General features: G+C 47.0%; 1 protein-coding gene and 1 non-coding gene across 3 annotated transcripts in view; one reads left to right on the top strand and one right to left on the bottom strand.

The window, feature by feature from the left end:
* The window catches only part of Cpped1 (calcineurin-like phosphoesterase domain containing 1), a 119,547-nt gene that overhangs the window by 73,301 nt on the left and 18,844 nt on the right, over positions 1-27,402 (bottom strand). For both annotated transcript variants that reach the window (XM_087571276.1, NM_001013963.1), the window contains exon 2: positions 25,882-26,100. In XM_087571276.1, the coding sequence (XP_087427402.1) occupies positions 25,882-26,100 (219 nt within the window). The remainder of the gene's footprint in view (positions 1-25,881; positions 26,101-27,402) is intronic.
* On the top strand, positions 15,303-15,445 carry LOC120095441 (small nucleolar RNA SNORA48). Its single transcript, XR_015632504.1, has one exon. It is a non-coding gene; the product is annotated as a small nucleolar RNA SNORA48 (small nucleolar RNA).

Below are 27,402 nucleotides of genomic sequence, written 5' to 3'. Positions count from 1 at the left end.
CAGAGCAAGACAGGATTCTGAATGTTTTCCCAAAGGAATCATAGCTGTCCGTGGAGATGGATAATGTAGCCTGACTTAAACATGCAGTGTATGAACACGAAAAGATCAGGTAGTGGTCCACTAATGTGTGCAAGTTGACAATATACTCCAGCCCTCTGATATGGCAGCAGCTCTGGCTGATGGGAGAAAAGGCTGCAGCAGTCCACACTGCTGTCACTCACTCAGCAGCTCCAGGAACCAAGGCTGCACTGAGACCATTTCCAATTCCAACCCAGGAAGATGGCCTGGCATGACAATGTAATGAGGCCCAATTATGACAGACTATGACAGTCACTCCAGGCCAACTGGCTGGCTGGTACCCATAATGCAGTGGGCAAGATGGTCGAAAGGGTAAATCATAAGACAGAATGGTTCTGCCTCATGACTGGCACCAGAGATGCTTGCAATGGTTTTATACCAGACATTTAAAAATCAAAAGAAAAAAATCAATCCCCTTTTATTTTTAGATGCTCTTTTTGTGGACCAAGTGGATAGAGACAGACTTGTTTATGGAGCCCTGAGGGGAGTCACTGTGAGTGGAGAGACAGCCTGAAGCATTAGCAGTGGCCAGGGGACTGCTGCAGTGTGATTCAGGACTCTAAGCTTGCTTCCAAGCAGCTCTGAAATGCTGCCATCATCTGCTTCCCTCATTAGGTGCGCCTGGTCTGTTTATGTGAGCACCAGTGGAATGGGCACCAGATATCAGGGTGGGCGTGTGCTTCTGTAGGCAGAAGATACAAATGAGCAGTGGTATGGCTGGAGTGTTGGGAACAGGTTCAGTTAGCTCTGCCGCAAGGCACATTGCCTGCTGTGGAGCGCCCGCCACACTGAGTCTGTACTTCTCTCTTTGGCCAAAGACAACATGGTTTAAACAGCACAAAGAAAGAATGCTCTTACAAATCTACAAATTAAAGCACCCTTACACCCTGTGATGGGAATGCAAACTGGTACACATCAGTATGGAGGCTCCTCCGTGAACCAGCTAAAGCACCCCGAGTCTCCAAGTCAGCACACCAGAGAGATACCTCCGTGTCCATGTCTACTGCAGCCCTATTCATAATCCCCAAGTCATGGAACCAGTCAAGATGTCCATCAGCAGAGAAAGAAATGTGATGTGCATACACAATGGAGTTTTAAGCAATAAAGAGTAAAATTAGGACATTTGGAAGAAAATTGAAAACACACACACACACACACACCACACACCACACACACACACACACACACACACACACACACACACACACACACACACACACACACACACGACACACATGAACATTATATAAGCCAGAAGGGAACTACTTGAGAAGACAGAGGAAACCAGCAGGAGGGGAGGGAAGGGGAGGATGCAGGGAAGATAAGCAAAGAACATGATGTGAGCACATGGTGTGACATCATAGTGAACCCCGTGTGTACAATGGATATACAGGGAGAAAGAGAAAAGAAAAATGACCATACTACCTTTAAGGAAAGTTTAAAAACTGTGGGACATGTCTGCACACATATCCTGAGGGGGAAAGCAGCTACCAGAACCAGAACATCTCGATGAGCCATAAACCACAGAGGCAGGAGTGTGGAGCCGAGGCTGTAAGCCTGGGATTTCAGAGTTGGGCAAGATTGGGATAGCAGGAAATGCCTAACTAAAGATATCACAGAAATACATGTTCCAAGACGAGAAAAATTATGACTGCCAGTTAAAATAGGTGTGAAAATATTTATGTCACCAATTGCAAAACATAAAAATACACCCACTTGGAAGATTTACTGGTGGCCATTTAACACCCTCCTCTGCCTCCCTGCTGGGCACTTCCACTATTCCTTTCCTAGAGTTGGCACAGCCATTGGTAGAACAGTTGTATACCAGGCCCTTCCTAAAAGTCCTGAAAGGGAAATGGGGAGACAAGAAAGCTAACATTTGAGAGTAGAGTTCTGCCCACTATTATGGGGACATCAGAGGGGAAGGACATTATATGGAGGTCCTAATACCAGCCCAAATAAGATGAGTCAGGCTAAGAGGACCCATGGGGCTCAGTGCACAGTCATTATCATAGCTGTGACTGAGCAAGGCAAAAAGATAGGGAGCAAACCAGTAGAGGTACAAGATACAAGAAAACTACACTCTGGCTTCCTGGAGCCCCTTCTCTGTCCCAAACGTCTGCAGCAATGACCATGACAACCTGCCAGGGAAGTCTGTGGAAACCAAGGACTTTTCTTAGAGTTGGTCCCAGAGACAGCTTTTCCAGAGGGAAAGCTGAGGCTCCACATTCAGCTCTGTTCGTGCAGCAGGCTTGGCATGGTGAGTTTCTGTACACAGTGCTGAGAGAACTCTGGGGATCCAGGCTTTTAGCAGTTTGCTGAAGACCTACTGGACACAGGTTTATCCTGGGCTCAGACACAGGTAAATGGTTCTGGGAAAGCTTGGAATCCCACCAGGAGGAGAAGCAAGATTGTCTGCTTCCTGCTATACGTCATTTCCAGATATAAAAAAGGCCTATCAGGGAAGGCAGCAGTTGGGCGGAATGTGAAGATACTTGGGTATAAAGACATTATGAGGCGGCCCTATCCCTGTATATGCCAACCCCAAAGTTAGGACCCCACGACAAAGAATGACTTCTTAGGTCCGCAGATGTGGACCAGTGGCACAGTGCTTGCATCAGGCCCTGGGGTCCATCGCCATTGAAAAAGAAGGGGCTGGAGAGATGGCTCAGTGGTTAAGGGCACCGACTGCTCTTCCAGAGGTCCTGAGTTCGAATCCCAGCAATCACATGGTGACTCACAACCATCTGTAATAGGACCCGATGTCCTCTTTTGGTGTGTCTGAAGAAAGCAACAGTGTACTTACTCACATACATAAAGTGAAAAAATAAATCTTTAAAAAAATGCCTTCTGTTGTTTTAGAGACGCAGTACAGCTATGTGTCCTAGGCTGGCCTAAGATACTAAAGCTTCTAGCTCAGCCTCCTGCAAGCTTTGATTACGGGTGTGTACCACCACTCCCACCAAGAGCAAGTTGTTGAGTCAAAAAAAAAGCACCAGCTATAACCAAAATAAACAAATTAGGTACCTTGTTTACCAAAAAGAACGTCTAACAAGAAAGGAAACTTAGATCTAAGGAAAGCAGCAATAACCAATATAAATAGATCAAACACTCTGTGTAGATAAACAGATCAAATACTCTGTATAAAGGACAAGGGTGTGCCTCCTAGAGAATGGAGTGGCTGGGGTGAATAGGAAGGGCTCAGACGATATGTAAAGCCCGAAGTGCGTGGCTCATGCCTATAATCCCAGCACTTGGGACGTGGAGACGGGAGGACAGACAGGACAGTGTAGCAAAACTGTCTCGCATGAAACAAGCACACTATAATTATGTCTCCTTCTCGGTGCTGGGAGGTGGCCCTGAGCACACTAGCAAGTATTCTGCTGAGCTACATCTGAATTTTTCAAAATATATAATATGTTTACTAATTTCTTTGAAAAATTCATCTATATATACAATGCACTTTGATCATATTGACCAACTCCCCTCTCTGTAAGCCCCAAAGATCCATCCCTAACTCCCTCTCAACAATATATCATTTTCTTTTTTAAAAAAATGATTCATTGATTCAGTTTGTGCTGCTTATATATTCCCGGGCATGGGGTCATCCAAGGAGGTATGGTCCACCTACTTGGCATCACACCCTGACTCCCATGCCCCAACAGTCATCAACTGTCAACTGCTCCTCAGTTACGGGTGGGGAGCCCACGAGACCCTCTTCCCTCCATGTTGGAATGTTGGCTGGCTTGATCTTGTGTCGGTGACCACAGCTGCTGTGTTCATGAATACAGAGGTTCTGTCATGTCTACAAGATATTGTTCTGCTCTTGTCCTCCCTGACTTCTGGCTACTCTGATCTTTCCGACCCCTCTTCTGCAATGGTCCCTGAGCCATGGTGTGTGTCTGTGCACGCGTGTGTGCGTGCATGTGTGCATGTGTGCCTACCTTATAGATGTTCCATTTAAGACTGAGAACTACAGATACTTACTCTCTCTCCCTGCATTTGGACCGGTTTTGAGTTTCGGCATTAACTGCCATGCACTGCACAAACAAGTTTCTGATAAGATCTGAGAGTTGCACTAATCTCTGGGTAGAGATATGTGAATTTAGAGGCTTGTTTGATAGTATATCCACTTATTGAAATAATAGTGATAGGTCCTCCTGTGGCCTATGAGCTCCTCAACCACAGGTTTCTGGCCAGGATTACAGCACTAGGCAAACATTTTCTCCTGTGTATTGGACCTAAATACATTGAGGAAAAGGGTGGTTATCCCATTAATAACATTCATGCCATGACTGCATTTTATGGGCATATCTTGGCATGGCAGTCACTCCTGAAGTTCACAGCTGAGCAAGAATTTGATGGTTTTCCATAAGACCTTCGGGCACTTCCAGCTAGGAAGGTGGAAGCTTCCTGGTCAGTACTATCTTGATTTCGCCAAGTCCTGTGGCCAAAGTCTACCTACCCTAGAATTTATTTCACATGTAGGTCACTGATGCTAAAATCAACATGCAACGCAATGCTACCTCACACTCCAGCGGCTTGTGGCAACAAAACACCCAGAAATTCCAAGTGTTAGCAAGAAAATGGCAGTGTGCACCCTTACCAGCTTGTGCCATTTTGTAAATAAAATACAGTGATATTCAGGGATGTGGAACACTGGGACACATTGGCCCGGCACCTCCATTCCTAAATGTTTATTCTAGAAGCTGAAGCTCACGGGTATAAGAATAAGTGAACACAGCAGCACTATGTGAGGTAGCAGTGTGAGGTGGATAAGGGGACTCCAGAGGTTCTATGGTGGAGTTCTCCACCACAGTGACAAGAACCAAAGGAACACTGTAACAAGCTGTGGAAGAACACTCAGGATACTATTAATTTTCACAAGGTTTAAAAATATCATAGAACAAGCACATATATTTCTGTAGAATCCCTACACATATAATAATAATAATAATAATAATAATAATAATAATAATAATAATATAATTTTTAAAAACCCTCTTACCCTCAGGCAGGAGCCCTGGGAAGGGTGGCAGGCACATCATTGGTGAGCCTTCTCTTCACCCTGACTGTAGAACCTACACTCTGTTGGCAGCAAAAGTGAGCTGTGATGGGCACAGCATTTTCCAGTACAGTTTTGGCTTGGAAGTCATTGGGTAAGATGAGCTAAAACACCTTTTTGCTGCTTCTGCTTTCTCCTGGTAGAATGCAGATGTATGGGGCAGTCTCTGCAATGTTCTGTAGTCATGAAGACAGAGGGCATACCCCAATATAAAGGAGCAACAGTAAACAGCCTGGCTTCCAGGATAACCAAACTTCTCATTACCTGAGTGTTCTCTTATATATGCCAATGTTATTTGGATTTTCTGTCACATGGACTTAATCCTTAACTGAAACTGGCACACGGGAGGATTCAACAGAATTGATGCTTTATTTCCTAAGCTGGCTGCTAGATACATGTGCATTCATTAATCTATGAACTATTTTTGGTATTCTTTATGCTTTTCGGTTTTTCTAATATGCTGAGATGTTTAAAATTCTTAAAGAATGCTGCCCAATTCCTCACAGTAAGATCTGAGGACCTGTTAACTAAATCTACCAGAAATGCCTGCATTTAGGCAACTTACTAACAATAAAATAAAATCCTAACAGTGGAGCTAAGGGTCCTAGATTACTAAAGGCAAACACATGTAGGAGTCAGACGCAGGCTACCCACTGTCCATGCCTCCAAAAGTCCAAAACAGGTTTCTCTGCACACCAGCTTCCACTTATAAAATCATTTATAGCGTACGAGACATGGTAAGTCATAGATGGTTACAGTAATGGAGAACAGGCATGGGCTACCTGTGCATACAGGGAAATGAGCATCCCAGGATCTGTGAGAAAACATAAGAGGTGCCCAGGCAAGAGTAGGGTGTTATCTTCAATTGTCATGGTACAACTTACAGACAACCCACTAGGTATATCCTGACAGCACGCTGAACAATTATCTTCCTTGGCATGCAACTAGTGTTTTTGGTTCAATGTTCTAAAAACCATGTATCATTACAAATTACAATGTAGACCCAAAGGAACCCTGCTATTTACACCATGAGTGGTGTATGTGCCCACAACTAAGTCATCTTATACCTTTCCGCCATAAGCCACAGTGGTGCCTAGCGCGGCAGGCTAGAGAGTCACTGGATTTAGAGCAGAACAGGATTCCAAAGTTCAAATCGAAGGAAGCATCACTGAGAGAGGAGGGGTACACTTTGACTATAGTTGTATAAAATGTCCTGCTCTTTCCTTTGCACGACTGGGATCTCGCAGACAGAGCCTCAGCCTGACACACGTTCCACCCCACTTACATATCTCTTGTCTGCACTGAGGACACTGCCGAGGAAGGACAACTGAGCTCCGAGAGGCTCTCCCCTGCCCACCGCCACCCTGCTTCTGGCTGCCTGTCTATGGCATGGGTGTCATATGTGACAGGTTCCTTCCTTGAAGATAATCCATAAATCAGTCTTAATGGGAACCGTTTAAAGGAGTAATGAGTCCCCAACACACACTGACTGGTGATGTCAGAAGAAAATACTAATTATTTATAGGAGCTGCTGATATGTCAGAGCATCTGGCTGAAGACTATTTCCAAAAAAATTGAGCGATAGCTGGGACTCTAAAACAGAGCAGAACAGTCACAACACAGGGCAAAAGAAGTCATTTAGGTGAATGAAATCCAGTTACTTCCTTGGCACTGTTACTTCATGCAAGCTTTTGTCTAGACTATGAGCTACAGGGGCAAAGAGAGATTAAAGATTCTTTTTATATCTCATACCTACATCCTACAGGATAAGGGATATAACCATGTTGTCTAGCAGGGGGTCAACCATGACATCACCTGTGACTGCTACCAGTCATCTACATGCCGGGTCCTGTAATACATAATCCCATCGAATCCTCTGATAACACAGGGATATGGACAGCAACACCCTAGTTTATAGGTAAGGAAACTGATGCTCAATAAAGTCCCAGACAAGCCTTTGTGCTTTGAATACCTATGTATCCTCTGTACAGTAGTCAGAGCACAGAAACCATTAGGAGTACTTGAATCTTGCCATTGTTTGAAGCAGCTTTCCTCCCCAAATACTGACAGGCAGTCTCTCCTGGACACTTCTCCTTGTGCCCTAGCCAGCAGCCTTGCAGGAGCCATGACATCTCAGCCAGGAAGTGAGTTAACACGGGAGGGTGCCACATCCAGTTCCCCACCTGCTTCCCTCCTCCTGCCTGGGACTCAGAGTCTGGCTGCAGGCGCTTTCTGTGAATGCCCCTAACCCTCAGAGCACATAAAAAGGCTCCCTCTCCTGCCATATGGGCTCCAATTCTCTCTGATTGCCAGGCTGTTTATCCGGTGCGAGGCTTGAACTCTCCTTGGGGCCCTTAGTGTGCCGTGGCCCTGCCTGTCAGTCCATGGCATTAAAACACTTCTGATAAACTCTTTAGCCCCAACCTGCCCACCCCAAAACTGACAGAGACAAAGTGAGAGACCTACTCCAGAAGCCTTCAGGCTGAAAGGGATGTAAGAAAATCCGCTGCTGTGGCTGTTAGTTTCTGAAGGGCTCGCCGCCTACCAAATGCTGTGCTGTGCTATTACTTTGGGTAATCCTCCCAACTGCCCATGGATAAGGGAACCTGCTTTCCATGTCTGTTCATTCGGCACCACGTGACAGACACAGCACGCCTCACACGGAGGCACTGTTCACTTTGCTTGGCTCCTGGCCTCTGGAGATCCTAACATGTTGGGTTTGGCTGTCCATCCTCAATAGGCCAATTAGACAGACAGGTAACACTGAAAGCAGAGAAAGAAGATCTCTTCAATACGGCCATATTGGGAAGAGAACCACACGACTTAGTGCTCCGCTCCCCGCCCTGAGTCCATCTTCAGGACACGGCTGTGAGATTGAGGTTTATACAAGATAAGAAATGTGCACAGCTGAGCAGCCCTGGTCAAGTGCGCTCTTGCCCTTCCCTGTCTGCTCCAGTTTTTCCACAAGACAGTCAGACAAGTTGTCAATGCTGCGTGAAGTCCCTTCCTGGCAGACCAGTCCCATTTCTGTGCAATTCCAGCCATCAGACTTTCCCTTCCCCTGGGAGAGCTTCTTGGAAGATCCCAACTTATCGAGGTGCCCTGCTCCAATAGTCCTGAGGCCAGGGGGAGGGGCATCAAGTATGTCTTGTGATATCTCTGTTGCTGCCGGGTGATGACAATTTACAGAGGTGACTGCCCACCTGGCAGGTGTGGACCACAATGTGGTCAGTGCTCTGGGTCCTCACCTGTATAAATGCGGTGGGAGAGGCAAACAGTGAGGCTTGTCTGGTGAGGGAGGAGTATCTCTCACTCCTCTGCAGCTTGGCAATTCAGAAGGTCTCAATACAGGCTGAGTAGGGAGGAAACAGCTCATGTGTGAACCAAAAGGCCCACCAACTGAGCTGGGGTGTGGCTCGGTGGCAGAACACTCACTATGTAATGATACGGAGCTCCCATCCACGAGCTCTATTAAACAACACTAGGGGATGACGACGGGACGCACCCTTGTGGTCCAGGCTGTGGCAGCATGTCTGCAGACTTGAGGAAGCTCAAAGGAGAGGAACAAGCCTGGTACAACAGGCAGCTGCACGCAGCAGGAAGCACGGGGGCAAGAGCTTGCCCTGCGAGGTAATTTAGGATAAGAACAGAGTTTCTATTGGTTGGGCTCCGTGCTGTTGAATCTGGCTAGTTCACACAGAGAAGCAATTTATCAAAGGTACACCATGTGTGAGTATAAAGCTGGAGAGCCAAGTTGATGCTATCAGGACAGCAGTAGTCCTCCCTGTCCTTCCAGCCATATGAAAACTGTGCCCAGGGAGAAACAGGCCTGGGCACAGGGCCCGCACAGGTGGCAGCCACGTTCCTCCATGATCGGGGATGTACCCTTGTCTCTTATTTGTCACCTGTATGCAGGAGTTGAATACAGTTCGGGTAGGTGAGACAGTCACATGTCTGAGCTATGTCTTGGCCAAGGGATGCCAGAGAGATATCAGGTCATTTGGCTGCCAACCTAGCAGGTGATCTCTGCTTCCCTCCTGGACTACGCCTAGAAGGAAACTCTTCAGATGTGCTGGGACGTCAAGGACAAATGTCCACGATGAGTGCCAGGAACAATGACAAAAACCGGCTGCTAAATTTGTTCTTCACGAGGAAAAACGATGCTGCGTTTAGGGTGGGAGATGCTCATACATGCCCTTGGTGGCATCTGGGGACTGCAACAGTGGCCAGAGTTGTTGCTGATGTTTGTTTGCTTGTTCATGTTGGGGTTGCAGCAGGGCCCTCCCTCAGCAGACACGGGCACAAGGACACAACTGCTTTTCCTCACAAGTGCCACCAATCCCTGCACCATGTGGCCGGTGTTCGGAGAGGCCTAGATGAGGGCTCTGGGGGCTGCTTTTAATTTACTGATTAAGGGGAAATGTAAATGAGCCAACTTTGAGTACTGCTGTCCCAGTCTATTAAACACAGAGCAGCGACTGACTCCCAAGTCACCGCCTTCAGATTAACCTGAAGCTGCCAGTGCCCATGTGGCCAAGCACTGGCAGGGTGACCCAGATCACCCTGTTTTTTTACCACAAGGCTCTGCACTGGTGTCTTTTCTGGGAGGGATCACTTTGCACCCTGTCTAGATCCACATCAGACCATCTGTCATCAAATTCAGGAGAAAATGAAGCTCTCTCCCATACTGGTCCCTCTTTATCTGTCTCCATGCAGGCTTGGCCCAGTGGAGGGCAGCAAATGAAAGGGCTCATCCTGCAGAAACTGTAACTCATGCGATGTCAAGAAGTCCAAGCTGTGGTTACTTGCTGGGCTATGGCCATAAACACCAAAGCTATCTGCTGAGTGGTGCTGGGCGGGGTGAGCTGATGGTTTGCACATCCGCACAGAGGGACAAACGCTGCATTTCCTAACAGGGCGGCTACCTCGGCAGTGCTCCAGTGCCATGTGTGTCACTTAGCTCTTGTTATGGCTGTGACAGTGGCTGACAGAAACAGCTAAGAGGAGGAGAGGCTGGTTTGGATGCAGAGATCAAGGGACACAGCCTGTCATGGTGGGGAGGGTGTGGCGGCTGGAGTGAGCTGATCATGGCGGCAGGAGCTTGTAGTAATGGCTTCTCCAATGGACACACAGAGGAGACCTGCAGGAGGGCCAGAGCCAGAAGCAGACACCACTTTTATGTCTGGTGTCCAGCAATCCACTTCAGCACATTAAGCCAGAGTCCAAAATGCTCTACAAACTCCCACAACACTGAGCTAGAAACCGTGGTCAAACACAGGTACCTGTGTGAGGCACTTCCTGTCCCAGTCATGGCCCCAAATTCTGGTGGCTTTTGGAAAAGGAATCAATCAACCAGGGAAAATTGCATTTTCTTTTTTTTTTTTTTTTTTTTTTTTTTTGGTTCTTTTTTTCGGAGCTGGGGACCGAACCCAGGGCCTTGCGCTTCCTAGGCAAGTGCTCTACCACTGAGCTAAATCCCCAACCCCGAAAATTGCATTTTCTGAAATGACTAAATGACGTCTTAGGAAACGTTTGAAAACTCTGAGTAGTCAGTGTAGTAAGCTTACTTTTAGTTTCCAAAAGGTTGAGCTTCATTTTCAGACAAAATAGCCTCTGTTAAAATAAGAAACAGAACAAGGAGTCAAGCCTTACAGCTCTTTGAGCCACGGTCCAGGGCATCTTTGGCAACAACCTGGGACACCAGTAGACCCTGCTTCTACTTTGTTCCTTGGGATTTTTTTCTCACATCGAAAGTAACCCCTCTGAGCTGGAATGTAACTCAGTTGGCAGTGTGGGCCTAGTATGCACCCAGGGTTCAGTCCCAGCACTGTGTAAAATCGGGCATGATGGCACAAGCCTGTCATCATGACACTCGCGAGGTAGAAGGGAGGAAACTCAAGGTCTTCTCAGCTACGAGATGGGTCTGAGGCTGCTTTGAGATAAATGAGGCTGTGTTTCAAGGACAAAGTAGAAGCAAAGCCCTTGTTCTCGTTGTCTTTCTTTGGTAAGGGACACAAAGGAGATGAGGAATTGGACTTTTTGGCCAAATAGAGTATTATTTAGCCACGGGGTTAAAAAGTATCAAGTTGTTCTGGTTGTACCATACGTCAGGGGGAAAACCCTTTCATTTTCCTTAATATTATCATTTGGTTCAACATCTATCAAGGATTTACCTCACAAGAAAATTAAAAATGCAGTTTTAGTAGATCATTAAATGTGGCATACTCATAAACCAAGTATTTATCCAACAAAAGTAACAACACAGATGAATCTAGGCAATTTTGTGCTAAGTGAAGGAAGCCAGGCACCCCTGTTGTGTGTTCAGTTATACAAAGCTCACAGAACAGGCAAATGCACACAGGAGGAGTGGACCTGCTGGTGTGTGGCGAGAGGAGGGGGTGTGGTATGAATGCAGGCTTTGCTGCATACTGCATAGCTGACTGTGGCCATGGCTGTACGCTAAAGCAATGAATTTAAATAAATGGATAAAATGTGCTGAACTAGGGGCTGTGGGGATGGATCAGTGGCTAAGAGCACTTGTTACTCCCGTAGAGGACATGGTTTAGATTCCTAGAACACACATGGTAGATCATAAGCACCTGTGACTCCAGTTCCAGGGGCTCCGCTGCCCTCTCTGGTCTCTGTGGGTGCCAGACACACATACAACACATGCATATACATGGAGGCAAAACACATGTGATATAAAATAAATCTAAAAGAAACCCTCATCGGAAAAAGACATCAGTAACTACGGAGGGCACTGAATGCCAATCGAGCCCTAGCACCTCTCAGAGAGGATCACACTGGATTCCTATGAGCAACGTGAAGTTGGACAGTCCCCACTTTCTACAGATAACTCGTTACCAAGGAAATAAGTAACTTGCCTGTCACATAAGCAACCGAGACAGGATTTGAACGTCAGCGTGTGACCTTACAGCATGCTCTTTTAACTGATTCGCAGACGTACAGAGACAGAGATGTACAGAGGTGTACATGAAGTCACAGTGTACAGAGGTGGGCTCACGAGAGCAGCCTCTAGCCCAGGTTACCACAGGACCTGACAGAAATGCCCACCAGCAAGGGCTATTTAGATACCTACAGGGATTCTGTTCCTATAAAAAAAGTGTATTCCTAAAAAGTGTATCCTAAATCTATCTAAACCTGTTCTTTTAGTCTTGGGTCCATATGCTTGTCTCTGTTCCTGCCTAGTGTTAGCCTCCTGAGGTCAGACTGCCTGCTTCCTGTAACAGTATTAGCCACAGGGGGACATGTACTTGCTGTTATCAACTGGAAAACCAAATGAGTAGATCTGATGACTTGACTTCGACAGCAAGCAGTGAAGGGACTGGCTATAGGACATTTCTAGGAATGGCCTTCTGTTACAGGAACCGCGTCTGCAACAGGAGTCCTCACAAAGGGGGACTCATGGGAGTGATGTGGCCCTCTGGTTGGACATATCTGCTTCCACCTAGTCTCGAGCCATAATCCTTTCCACCGTTAATGCTTTCACTGCCTTCCCCTAATTACTTGCGGTGTGTAAATTCACTGGTCTCCGGCTTTGCAGGCATAGCCATCACTTACACGGTGACCCAATGCCACACTGCTAACAGGTCAAGCTTAAACAGTCTACCCATTTCCAAGTTATACAAGTTACTAGATGAGATTCATTTAAGTTTGCATCTAAAAGCTGCAGCTTGCTGTCCCGGCATCACCCAGGCTCCCAGCTGCGCAGTGCTGCATCTGTACCATTAGCCAGTGGAAAGCATCCGGTTAACCAACCATAACTACCTGACGTACCAAGGAGCTATACTGTGCTATGGAATGTGCTCTTATGCGCTTCTGAGAAAACAAAGGAAAAGGCTGAGAGGGGTGAATGACCCACACAGAATTTCCAGTTCTATTGATTGACAAAAAGTCCCTTCTCTTACTGACCAGGACTGGCCCTGGACCACATAGCCAAGCAGGCGCACAGCTGCTCAGAGCCCTAGATCTCTTTTGACTTGATTTTGAGACAGAACCTCACTGAGTTGGCCAGGGCTAGTCTGGAACTCACCCACTAGCCTAGGAAAACCCTGCAATCCTCTTGCCTCAGCCTCCTGGGCAGTTGAGTATATAACCTGTACCACCAGGCCTGGCTTAATTCAAAATTTCTTCACACAAACACTTATGTATTGTAACAGTAACATTTCACCATAGTAAGACAATAAGTGAAGTCCAGCACCACACAGTCCAGGGCTGGCAGACCATGCCTGGGACAACCAGTATTGGTAGTGTAGCAGAAGCCAGAGGCCTCAAACCAGACCGATGAGTCATTGTAATGAACGTTTGCAAGTAAGGAAGTGTGGATAAAAGGGTGTACTGTGGGACACGCCACGACACACTACAGTGTCCACAAGGAGAGGTTTTGTCTTTTTCGGGGTAGGTAGGATGGTGGGTACGAGGGGATGGGGAAATGAGTGGGACTGGGATGCATGGTGTGAAAGTCACAAAGAATCAATGAAGAGTTAAATATAAAAAGGATAATAGATAAAAGAATAATAAAGTTTCATACAAATCAGGCAATACAGGGTAAACAGAACCTTCGGTGCCTTCCCAGTGGAGTACAGAAGGACACAGTGAACGTGGGATCTGGAAAGTACATCGAAGCCTCGAAACGCTGGAGTCTGGGAAACACACCCCTCGGCAGCTCTGGCATTTAAGCTTCCTTTCCAGCCTCTCATTATTTTGCTCATTTCCCATTCTGACGACTTGACCAACTACCTGATAATTGAACCCCTTCAGGATCATGCCTCCTTTTAGTACCTCATTAGTAAGAAAATAGGCCAAGGAAAAGGTAGAATGTTCTAATTCCAGAAAACGAGAGTAGAAATAACAGAGGAAAGATGTACACACTCCAGTTAGCTAAGCAGAAGCTCCGAGGCTCTAGCTTGGTTCACCCCATGTTGCTAAGCCGGCCTCTTCAGGTTCTGATGTTTCCATCCACTGGCTCTGCAAAACCCCAAGGAAGGGCTGAGGGTGGGAGGGCCCAGGGCAGCTCTGCTGTGGGTGTGGTCTGGTACTCCTGAGCAGTCTGCTCTTGCCTAAAGGCTTCCAGGCATGAGCCGCAGTGAGTCCCCAGAAGGGAACAGAAATTAGGAACTAGATCACAAGCATATCTGTCCCTGGGAACCTTGGGAACTTGTACCTTCTGAGTCACAGAGCCACAGAGCCAGTCATGGGTCAGGGTTCTCCAGAGAATCAGCAGAAGATACACAGGAAGATCATTAGAGCAGGTTCATTCACTACAGAACTGGCTCGCATGTTCATCGTGGCCACGAAATCATGTCCTGCTGCCCATAAGCTGCAGCCCTGTAAGTCTGATGGTGCGGGCTGCCAGCCCGAGACTCAGGAGCACCACGTCCAAGGAGATAGTCTCAGCTCAAAGAAGGGACAAACTTGCCCTTCTCCCACGATCTTGTTTTATAGTGGCCTCCGTACCGAATGCCACCTGACCACACTGGTGCGGTCAGGTCTTCCTCAATCCAGACTCTCTTCCAGAAATACTTTTGTCGACAGAAGCAGAAATACTGATTAACAATAACTTGGGCATCCCTGTAAGCTCAGTGAAGTTGACACATTAAAATTAAGACTCAGGAGCCCTTAAAAGATTTGATGAAAACTAAGGACCCTTTCCCCGTCATTCCCTAAGGCATCTATGCAAATACTCTAAATCCCACCTGATTTTCAGGGTTTACTAGCTAGACAAAACCCTACTTATGGCTGGCCCACTCGAGTTAAAACACGGGACACAAAGATTCACCTTTCTGGACCTGTGTTGCATAGCCCAGAGGAAATCCTTGACCTGTGACATGAGCTTCTATCTGCCTTTAGTCTGACTGGCTTCCTAGTTATCATTTCCTGTTGTGCGCTTGGTTTCTTCTAAGCCTTCTTGAATGTGCCGTGGGCACACAGATGAGGGAATTTTCTCTCAGCTGACAGGGGTTTGTTTTCATCTCAATGAAGCCAGAGACAAAGAATATGGCAGACTCTTTTGAGTGTCCCTAACCAAAAGTCAACTTAGTCCCTTTTACTTAACTCTAGCCATTTCTTTTCATCAAATTGTCAAAAGTCCATCTTTTCCTGGCCACGACTGAGAAACCCTTAATTAAAAGTAAAGTTTCTTCCCTGTTGTCGATGGGCAAAGAGCCACCTTGTTGGTGGCGTTCTTATGTCAGTCAGGGGCAGAGCAGATGGCTCCTTTGTTCCTCTAGATTGATGCCTGGCTTTTGGTGGCCAAAGCTGTCTTATGCCTGGGACTCATAGAAAAGCAATTCAAACCAAAGCCAGGCAGCACAGTGTGAGAGGAGGAAGACAGAGACCTGTGGCCTGCCATGCCACCCACAGACCTGCCCTCTAGCTCCTGGCACAAGTGGACCATGACACCTGCTTGTAGTTACACCATACAGCATGGATAGAGGATGTCACCCGGGGGCCCACCAGGCACATGGCCAGCCTGCAGCAGAAGCCACCATAATGTGAGAGTCTGTGGTGGTCAGATGGGAGAGAAAGAGAAGTGGAGCAGTTTAAACGTCATCAGGAGGGATGGAATCTCATCTTAAAACGGACTGGAAGAGTAGCCTGCAGCAAAGGAGCCAGCCCTGCCACATGGGGCCATGGTGAGATCCCAGCCTGAGCTACCACTGGGGGCTACATCTCAGTTGGTGGCTACACAGTGGCAGACGTTGGTCTGTGGCTCATATTACCACTACAGAACATGGGGCTGTCGCTGGCCAGTGCAGCCACCAGGAACTACATGGATGTCCAGGGGCTGTGCACACCTGGCCCCACCCCTCACTAGCTGCGGTGCTCTAGAGAGCTGGCCCCATCTCTCATCTGAGGAAGGTAGCACTTGCCTAGACAGCTCAGTGGAGCTGGCCCTGGTGGTGGAAGCATGGGTGAGCCAGCACTGAGAGTGTGAGTGTGGGAGGCTGACCCCTGTCTCATCTGCAGTGGGCTGGCACAGGTGCAGTGGTGATGTCTGCCCCCTAGCACCTCACCACCTCCATCAGTCAGGAAAGCACCCAACAGGGTCAGGAACTCAGGAGAGCTGGCCCTGCCTCTCACAGCTGCAGCACTCAGGACGCATGTGTGCGTTTATTTTACTTTGGGCAGGGGGTTGCAAGGGCGAAGGGTGGATATGAGGCGACGGGGAGATGAGCAGGGCTGGGGTGCAACAGCGTGAAACTCATGAAGAATCAATAAAAAGTTTATTTTTTTAAAAGTAAAGTTTCTGCCACGGAGTTTGTACTTTGGCCAATCATAATGCCCACTGTCACTGTGAAGACGCAGCTCTGAGGGAGAACAAGGACTGTGTTCCTGTGTGGGGATGCAGGCTCTTAATCTGGGGCCATAGGCACTGCAGGGGTGGGCAGGGATTGCAGATGAAAAAAACCCCAGATTTCCACTAAATTCATGCTGATAGAGTACCGCCTTCTACCAGGTTAGCAGCTGATCATGGAGCACCAGAAACCACACAGGTTTCCTATCACATTTCTATGGTCCATGCCATAGAACATGGAGTCCACTGTCACTATCAAACCTGGGTAGTTATGAACCATGATGTCAGGACGACAGCTAAAACATCAACCAAAAACCAAGCATATCACCCAATCAATTTTTGTAACAGTATTTTGATTACTGTATTGGTTTCGATGGAAATTCTCTATGTTTAAAAACATTACTATGTGATGTGGTTCAGGGACTTTGCCAAGCTATCAAAGGGGTCCCAAGGCCCAGCATGATTAAGATGCCCTGTCAGACGGGGAACATTCCAGCAGCCATGTGCGTCTGTGGTAGCCAGCAGCAATCACACACCTAATCAGAAGCAGCCACTCAGCCTAGGCCCTGTGTTCCCCTAATTAGTAATATTAGGTAAATTGGTTCAGACCTCTCCTAATCAGCTTCAGCAGAAGGGAAGTATTGTCCCTGATTGCTTGAATGCTTTCATGGGGTTTATAATGGATTGAAGGAGTGAAGGAGCCAAGGGGCTGAGCCGATTGCCCTCTGGTTGCTTCTTGGCATAAAACTGAGCGGAGACAGTCTCGGCGCATTCCCCGTCCCCATCCCCAAGCCCGGTGATGTTTTGACTGAGGCATCATACCCTCGCATGCAAATAAACCTCTTTCTGCTTCTGTGTAAGGAACTATATGGTAAATTAACTTTAAATCTTGGCATTTCTTGGAGTAGGCATTTAAAAATAAATGCAGGGGATGAATGTGAAGGAACTGAGATTTTTAAAAACAAGTTTATGATGGGCACAGGGCTTCCACAAAATGGAAACTTCCTGAGATGCCACGCGGGGCCCAGCAACTTAACCTGTATCACAGGGACCAAGGCTACCGTTACACAAAAGGGATCGCAGGAAGGAAAGCTGCTCACCCTGTGCCCGTGAGAGGTCCCCCAGACAGCCACAAAGCAGAGTGGCTGGTGTGGACTCAGGACAAATGGCCTGGAGGATCCCAGGCTCATCCTTAGACCCTGGCACCACCAAAGGCACGGGAGCACCAGTGGGATGTCAGCAACACTGCTTAGGTTTCCTCCCATCCTCAGTTACCTCAGGGAGGTTATCTCAGCTAGAACGACTTGGAGGGCAGGTTAACAACCGTGAAATTTCCATCTGTGGACTCCGAAGTGACAGAGCCTGTATATATCAACACAAGGAATTTTCAGACAACCGGAAGGGGAAAGAGTAAGTCGCAGAACAATGTGCACAGAGTGATTGTGCCTGTGCTTTGGAAAAGGTTGCTGCACAAACACAATATCTGAACGACAGTGACCCCAGGTCAAAATTTGGGAAGGGGTTCATGGTTGATTCTATATGAAGATTTTCAATCCTTGCAAAAGCAACCTATTTACACATTGCTTGTATAATTTAGAAAGTGAATATAACAACAACAACAACACACCCAGATCTATTCTAGCTAGAATCCTTCGAGAGTAAGGAGGGATCGAAGGAGGGAGGAAGGAAGGAGGCTGAAAGAGAGGGTGAAGGAGAGGGAAAGGGAGAGGGAGAGGGAGTCGCGGGGTGATCATATATCCATATCCTTTACAGGTAATTAGCAGGCTCATCCATTTCACATAGCAGAAACATCTAGAACACAGTCTGGAATAGCATAGGCACTGAGTACAGATATCAAGTTAAATTCATCTATTCTAGAACTTTGTAACTCGCTAAGACCCCTGGGAAGCACACATAGGTTCATGTGGCTCCACTCCCTCCCCATATCCAGCATCAACAGCCCTCCAGCCACCTCACACAACACTGCCCTTCAGAACTCTGGAACTCAGCTTTGGGTCAGGGGAACTTGACAGTGTTGGGAGGGCTGAGATAAGGCCCTTTGCTGGATGGAGCCTTAATCCCAGCTTTGGTTTTGAAATCATGCCTTGGTGGCTTTCCTTATCAGAGTCTGGCTTGTACCAGAATTGTATTCACACGTTTGTGTCTGCCCGGCCTCAGAAAAATGAATATCAACCCTCCTGCACTGGCAAGCCACAGAAAGACAAACGGTTCCATTCCTTGCCTGGAGCCCAGCACACTCAATATCCCAGCTTCGCTCAATGCTCTCTTTTCACAAAGTTATTCATTCTTCATAGAAGTAGAAGCTGTCAAGTGGGGAAAAGAGTCTGGATGTTTATTGGGTGGTGACAACTTTTATCTAGACTTTAGCCCATCCCTCTGCACCTAGTTTAAGATGACCAAGCAAGAAGAAAGCTTGATTTCTGTTGTTATTGTTGTTGTTGTTGTTTTGTCCAAAGGAAAAACACTGTACTACTTGTCAGTATCTCTAGTTCACGTTGCCATGGTGACACCCATTCCTCAATACCCAGTCACCAAGTGACTCTGCCTCCTCTCCAGCCTCTGCAGCCTTTCTCCACCATGAAGATTTCCCACCCAAATCTACTTCTGCACTTATTCCTAACAAACTCTATCTCTGTGCACACACCCTCTCCTCCAATTTGTTCCAATTATCTCTAGAATCGATTCAGCTTCACACTGAGGTCCTCTGGTTATAACAGAAATGGTCCCAAAATTTCAACCCTAAAGCATCAGGGACTATTTAGACCCTGAAACTACTATGTGATTGCCACATAAGAGAGGTGCAAAAATTAATTTGGGGGGAATCACACAAGTGGGAAGAAGAAGTTTTTGCTTTTACTGATGAAATGTTTCTTTGTAAGTCGTAAGCATCTGTTCTGCAGATCCATAAATTCTTATGAAAAACCTGCTGGGCTGGATCTTGTTTAAAACTGTATTTTTACAAACGCTAGAAGGGGAATAGAGGGGACAGAATACACCCTAACAGAGCAGGAGACTGAGACCAACTTGAGAACAGAGCAGAGCTTGGGAACTCTCTAACAAATGTGCGAGTCGCCATTAGATGAGTTCTGGACAGCCCTGTTACCAAGCAAATCAATTTCCAATGTAAGAAAACAATCTTCATTTTCAGAGACCCTTTAGTGTTGGAATGGTAGATAAAGAGTTCTGTGCATGTACGTGGTCCAAATAAAAAAGCCAATCCTAGCTATGTATGTACAAATCCCGTTCAAGAAAATGCTGTGCCTGTTTTCCAGGGCATTTGGCCAACATGCTGCTGTGGGCGTTTTCTATAGGAGAGAGCATTCTGCTTTAGCTAACAAGTAAAACAAAACCTCCACACGTAAAGCATCTCCCCAAAACCTGAGCGAGTCTGTAAAGGGGCGGCAGTTCTCTTGCTTAAACACCATCAGTGACAACCATGAAGGGGACTCGCAGCGGCTCCTGGTATGCACACAGGTTTTCTGGATAATACATGGAAAGCAGAATGCATTGGGTCTGAGCATCTTAGTCTGGCAAGTGCATCTCAATCATATTGCCGGAAAGATTCATCTGGTGACTTCCTAAAGACCTACTAGATCTGTCTGGGCAGAGATGCTCCATCTCCAGTAAGCTCCAGTCATTTCTGGGTCCACATTTTCTAATAGCAAGGCAGCAGTGGAAAGTGCAAGAGGTCTAGAGAAGAAGTTACCCCCACCACATTTCAGATACAAGAATTTAGAGCCAGGTAACTCATCAGCAAAAATGGAAATAACCACTGGACTGTTTCGCACTGGTATTACAAGGAGGTAAGCCAGCGGCAGTAACACTGGCTAGTTGTAGAGCTGAATTTCACTCATCACAAGTTATCTGTGATAGGCTCAATAAAGCATCCTCTGAGGTGTCCACACGCTAACTCCCAGCACTTGTAAAATCCTCATCTTCCACGGCAAAGGGGACTTTGCAGCCTGGAAAGATTACTCTAGGTTATCAGGCAGGCTCAGTGTAATCTCACAGGTCTGTATCAGAAGAAGGGAGGGAGGGAGGGAGGGAGGGAAGGCTAGTCAGATTGAGAAGGAGAATCCCAGAGGTTGCAGCAGGGGCCAGAGAAGACTCCAAACTATAGGCCTTGGAGATGCATGACAAGCCCAGAAATGTATTCTGGGTGGGAGAGCCTCCAGATCTGTGAGGTAAGTGTGCACTGTCCCAGCAGCTACAGAAGTCCAGTGAGGTGAACACGGGCTTGTCTCCCTCTACAGAACAGAGGCTCGGGAGAAGTTCACAAGAATCTCAAGCGCACCACAGTCACTCAGGCAGAGCGAACTACAAGAGCTCTTCTGGGACATTCTACACCAGGGAAGAGCCGACCTGTGTCCTTTGTTTTATGGCGTTACAGCAGTCCAAATACATAGGGGTGATCTGTGTGCCAGCGACGAGCAAGAGGCTTACTGGAATCTCTTGTTCCATAATCACAGCAGCACATTCCGACCGGTCCTCCACCTGGAACTGCCGGACTCTAATAAGGCTCCTAGGGACACTCTCAGTGGGTAGACAGCAGGGCCTACAAAAGGCACCCTGGGCTTGAGAGCTGAAGGACAGGAAATCAGTGGTCTCAGTGACATGAACAAGATCTTAATTTGCCACTTTTAATGTGGCTAATCTCACAGAGATGTTTAATTGCAAATTTAAAAGAAAATGGTGTCTGTGACATGAAGACATATTTGTAGAAACTCAAGCTGAAGCCTTGGCCCCAGTGCCTCCTCCTACCACCCATGCGTCTGTCTTCCTGCCCTCAGCGCTGCAGAGCCCCTGGTCTCTCACTTCCACTAGTATACCCACAGTGACTAGTGCTGTAACTAGCACTTATGCTGCAATCAGTGAGTGTCTGTGGATGAATGGATGCTATAATGGATAGTTACAATGAAAAAGGATATTGTTACTTTCATTAAAAAAATTCATTATTTGCAAAGTTCTTTTACTTCCTGTTGAGTTAATATCTACTCGACCCAAGATACTATTTAGGATAGAATTAAAAGCAAGCTTTGTGATTTTATCTGCTTAATATATATGCATTTAGTCATTAACAATGTGCTAAGTAGTCAAAGCAAATAACTGTTTTTCTAGTCAGCCCTGGTGGATGCACTGAACGAGGGAAGCAACTTATTGCATATTAAACATTATAACTAGCTTTAAAACGCTCTGTTTCATCTCAGACAAAATATTCAAAGACAGTTAAAGTCCTGTATATGGCTCAGCTAAGACCTCCCAAAACAGCCCAAATTTCTAGAGGAGATTATGAGTTCTGATCCAGTCACATTATGTTCAGAGCTTTGCAGCTTCCAATTTACAAGGTCCTCCGATCAATTGCTAGGATTGATCATAAAATGGTTTCCATTTATTTATGCTCGGTATATCCCATTTAAGAAGCAATGTAATTGCAAGAAAAGCTTTTATTTTACATCTGAATTTGAAATGTGGCTGAATATGTTAACATAATTCAGAACACGCTGGTAAACATCCACAAGAACCTGTTACATAATTCCAGGAAGCCTCGTGATATCCTGAAGCCACTGGGCAGAAAAATGCTAACTTTGTAATCTATGTTCAAGGGTCAATAGGGGCAGCCCTTCGCCCATGATGTGATCCAGGGCAATAGTCTGAGGCTGACGGCACATGGGCCACATCACCCTGAAGACACCAGCTAACTGCACAGCAGACCATCTGGAAACGGCAGTGATGTGCTGGGTCAGCAAACCCATCCCCTTAGCTTGCCTTACTGTGTCAGAAGCTACGGCCTACAGCTGTTTCCACACCATGCTATCTTAACACCTGTGAACCCTTGGCCACAAGTCATCAGGAAAAGGTCGCATTTATGGGTGGCGACTTCACTACAAAACAAACAAAGGACTATTTTCCCAAATACATTTCCATGTAGAGCTGCCCAGAGGGTCACCTCTGTTGTAGGGAGGGAGGTTCTGTCCCCATGTCACACATCTGGGTCCAGGGAAAGCTGTAACTAGGTCTTGGTGTCTCCGTTGCTCATCTCTGTGTTCTTACTACGGAGCCCCAGAATGGATGGCAGTTTTGCATTCTTTCTGTTTCAGTGAGAGCCCCAGCACAAACAGGTGGAGAACTGGTGGCCCAGGTCCCTGGGTTCTGACGGAGGTGGCCCAGGTCCCTGGGTTCTGACGGAGGGGGCCCAGGCTCCTGGGTTCTGACGGAGGTGGCCCAGATCCCTGGGTTCTGACGGAGGTGGCCAAGGCTCCTGGGTTCTGACGGAGGTGGCCCAGGCTCCTGGGTTCTGACGGAGGTGGCCCAGGCTCCTGGGTTCTGACGGAGGGGGCTGTCTTCTGCTTCCTCTTCCTATCTCAGTTTTATAGGCCTAAGCCAGGACAGGTGTTTCTATAGGTGATATCTATGGGCTCCACCTGGAGGAATCATCGATGGACGGGCACATGAATGACTTTGTGTAAGACACCAGCAAACAGAAAAGGACACTCCTGAGAGTTGAGTCTGTTGTTTTCCAAGAATGTTAAAGAAAACGGCTCTAACTGGCCCCTTTCCTTCCTACATCTTCACCCTGTTCTGACACATGGTGTCCAGACAGTAGGAGCTGGACAGGGATAACTGAAATACGTCCAGTGTTTTGAAAAGCGTCTCAGGGTCTTATGGTTTTACTGCTGTGAATAGACACCATGACCAAGGAAGCTTATAAAGGACAACATTTAATTGTGGCTGGCTTACAGGTTCAGAGGTTCAGTCCATTATCATCATGGTAGGAAACATGGCAGCATCCAGAGGACATTGTGCTAGAGAAGGAGTCATGAGTGCTACATCTTGATCTGAAGGCTACTAGGAGAAGAGTGGCTCATGGGCAGCCAGGAGGAGGGTCTCAAAGCCTATCCCACAGTGACACACTTCCTCCAACTGGGATGTACCTCCTAATAGAGCCACTTCCTGGGCCAAGCATATTCAAGATGCCATTTGCAGCTCCTAGAGCAGCGCATAAACCGAGCTGACAGGTAGAGCTGGACAAATGCGAATATCTCCAGACATACTTGCATTCTACCCTGGTCTTCAGGTCATTTCTGTTATACTAAGCAAAGACATGGGCAGGAAAAGGGAAGAAGCCATGGGAGCTAACTGCCTCCTGGATGGGAAGGATCACTTCTCCGTGCTTAGACTTGATCATGGGGCTGAGACAGGAGGATGTTAAATGAGGGTATAGGCGAGAGGGAAGAGAGTTCCAGAAGCATCTGCTACTTGGGTATCCAAGAACTTCTTCCTCCTCCCGCTCCTCCTCACTTACTCCTTTCCTCTTCCCTCCCTCCCTCCCCTTCTCCTCCTATAAGTAAAGTCATAGAGAAGATGAGGACACACGGTGAGAGCAGTAAGTCACACCTGCAGAGATGCTCAAGGGCCAGCATCTTACTCTTCTTTAGGGAAACCATCCTATTCTTGGGACCATATGGCTGGAGTGAAGCTGATCTCACAGCTTAGCTTTGGGTCATGTGAATCCAGTAAATGTGATCTGTGACTCTAGGTCATTCAGAATAGGTCATTTTGTTTCTGCTGTGATCTCTATAAAACACCTAGAACTCCTTAGGCTTACAGACACTATCTAGATTGATGGGAACTCATTCTAATGCTTTGTCTTATTTTGGCTCCCAAAAGCCACACTTTCAGACCTGAGGGCCCCTGATAAGAAAGAATTGGCAGAGAGATGGGGCAGGGAAGGGACAGAGGGGGGAGGGGAGAAGGGGAGGGGAAGGGGCAAGGGAAGGGGAAAGGGAAGGAGAAGGGGAAGGGGAAAGGGAAGGGGCAAGGGAAGGGGAAAGGGAAGGAGAAGGGGAAGGGGAAAGGGAAGGGGCAGACCAGGGGTAGGGCAGACCAGGGGCAGGGCAGGGCAGGGCAGGACAGGGCAGGGCAGGACAGGGCAGGGCAGGGCAGGGCAGGGCAGGGCAGGGCAGGGAAGGGCAGGGCAGGGAAGGGAAGGGAAGAGAAAAGAATCACCATGATGAGGAAGCAGAAAGATGAAACTTAAAGGCCTACCATGTAAGAATTCAGAAGAGTGGCTCTAGGGGTCACTTCCCTGATTGGGTTTGGGGTAGCGGAGATGAAATATAGATTTTAAAATATGCTAACTCAGGAATACCGGAAGGGAGTGTTTGCTGGCCACGGGGAGGTTTAAAAGTGCCTATAAGCTAGTCAAGGCATATCAGAATTAGCTAGTGTGTGAGTGAGTGCACGTGTCTTTCATTTGAGAATCCAGAGAGCTCTTGGGCAGGTGCAGTGCACACACGACCTGCAGGGAGCCAAAGTGATTTAACTACTTCACAGCTACACTAGGTAGCCACTACCCAGAGAGCCTGGATACAAATGAAGTCAACTAAGAAGAACTCATAGCTGAGAGATGGAGAGATCAAGTTCAGACAACAACCTCTGAGCCCCTGGATCCAGCCAAAACTAAACGACAACAGATAGGGGAAAAGTAAAACTGTAACAAGCAAAGAGCGCAGGGTCAGAGCGATGGCTCTGTGGTTAAGAGCATGGCTTGCAGAAGACCTAGGTTCAATTCCTAGCACCCACATGGTGGCTCACAAAGGTCTGCAGGCTCCGATGCTTCTTCTGGTTTATGCAGGTACTGTGCACACATGGTACAAATATATACATGAAGGCAAAACCCCTGTACACATAAAATAAAAATTTAAAAGGAGAAGCAACAAAAGGAGGGGCTGGATTACAGTCACAGGTGTGATATTGGGACAGTCATACAGGTGATATTGGGACAGTCACAGGTGTGGTATTGGGACAGTCACACAGGTGTGGTATTGGGACAGTCACAGGTGTGGTATTGGGACAGTCACACAGGTGGTATTGGGACAGTCACAGGTGTGGTATTGGGACAGTCACACAGGTGTGGTATTGGGACAGTCACACAAGTGGTATTAGGACAGTCACACAGGTGGTATTGGGACAGTCACACAGGTGGTATTGGGACAGTCACACAGGTGGTATTGGGACAGTCACACAGGTGATATTGGGACAGTCACACAGGTGGGATTGGGACAGTTGCAGATGTGGGATTGGGGCAGTCACACATGGTATTTGGAAGTCGTAATGTTTGTCTTTGGAAATGTAGCAAGGTAACACAGAGGTGTGTTTTCCTACTAAGTTTGGATCATCTGAATGGTAACTTGGCCTAATTACTGTGATTAATCTTGCCAAATTCTAAATGCAAAGTGAGCATGCATTTTCTGATATTCAGTAACCAGCACAACACCTTGAAGAGCAGGAACAACAGTGAACAGAGACACCTTTGGAACAAAGTCTACTCTTTCCTGCCTGTACTTGGTCAGGATCAGCTGAGGAAGAAAAGGCCCTCATTGACAGCCCCTACGCTTACCTGGCATGGCATGAACGAGGTCACCGCAGAGAACAAAGAATTTGGGTTTGGGGTTCAGCTTGTTGATGGCCTCAACAGCTTGCTCCGTGAGACGGATCTCCTGCCCCCACTCATCACCGCCGTTGTCACAATTCCCGGTGGACCAGGCCTTCATCAGCCCAAACTGAGGGTCTGCACCCTGGACGAAGTAGAATGGACCTGTCCACTCCCGTTCCTTTTCTAAAGGGGAGTGTGGGGTAAAAAAATCTGTCAGTGAAAGCATCCAGGTTACCGTGCAAGTGGAAACAGTAGTTTTCTTAAATTAAGTAGGTCATTTTGATAAGTTGCTGTCCAAACATACCATTTTCCTGTCACTGCCTAGAGGATTTTGATTTATACTAATTATGCTGGGGACCTGGTGATTCCCAAAGGCCACAGGAACCATGCAGGTTGCTGTAGCCATGTACCCAAACTGTTTGTTTGAAAGGGAGACATCTGAAATGAACCTGAGACCACAGTGAAACACTGTGCAGAGGATATTAATGGTCGGTAATAGTGTTCTAATTGGAATTAAAAATACCCAAACTGATGCTGCCAGAGTTATGTTTAAATGACTAGGTAAAGTGCTTACGAATCTTTTCTTCCAGGCTTAATGGCACCAGTTGTGCTATTTGGGGGTAATGCAACAGAATTTTAATTATAAAACTTGGCACTCAGAAGCTCTGGCTATCTGGTGGGAGATGTGGTGCCAGGAATAAAGTCTTGAAATCTTGAAACGAGAACATCAATGTGAAAGGAAAATAGGAAAGAAAAAAATCAATGCTAATAATTCAAAGGCAGTATGACCTGGGTATCAGCACACTGAGAGACTGAACATGGGAGGGGTTTTCTTTCTTCCCAGTTTAACTGTGGTAGAACTGACAAAAATGCCCTGACACATGCATGTGTGTACACATACAGACACAACTCAGACCCACACTCACAGACACACACACAGACAGACACACACAGACAGACAGACACACACACACACTCCACAATGTCCTGTTATGCCTACCAAAGGTGAAATACCTACCACAATCAAACAAATCAACAAACCTACCCCCTCAACCATTCTATGGGGTAGTGAGAAAAATCAGTATCTACTGTTGGCAGATTACAGGAATGTGACGCATTATTCTAAAAGTCTCCAAACTTACGGAACAAAGGGCACCTGCCTCTCAGTCCTCCATCTACATCATGTCTGGTCCAACCACAATCAACCTGAGTTTACTGTGAAAAGGAGTGGCTGGCGCTTGGTCGTACATCATGCTGTACAGGACAGAGAGCAAACTAGTGAAGGATTTAATCCATTCACTCAGCCTTTTCTGTTCTTGATAAGAAGACCAACGTGGTCAGTCCTTAAAGACACTACTGATAATATGCACGCCTTTGTAACCCTTGAGCACCGGCTGCATCTGCTTCAAATGTACAGCATATAGCTAACAGTATGTCCTCTCAGATAACGGCTGGCCGACCACGATCTTCTTCTTCTCTCTCCTT

Source organism: Rattus norvegicus, chromosome 10, assembly GCF_021556685.1.
Source record: "Rattus norvegicus strain SHRSP/BbbUtx chromosome 10, alternate assembly SHRSP_T2T, whole genome shotgun sequence".
Classification (NCBI taxonomy): Eukaryota; Metazoa; Chordata; class Mammalia; order Rodentia; family Muridae; genus Rattus; species Rattus norvegicus.
This window is presented reverse-complemented; position numbering and strand designations above follow the sequence as displayed.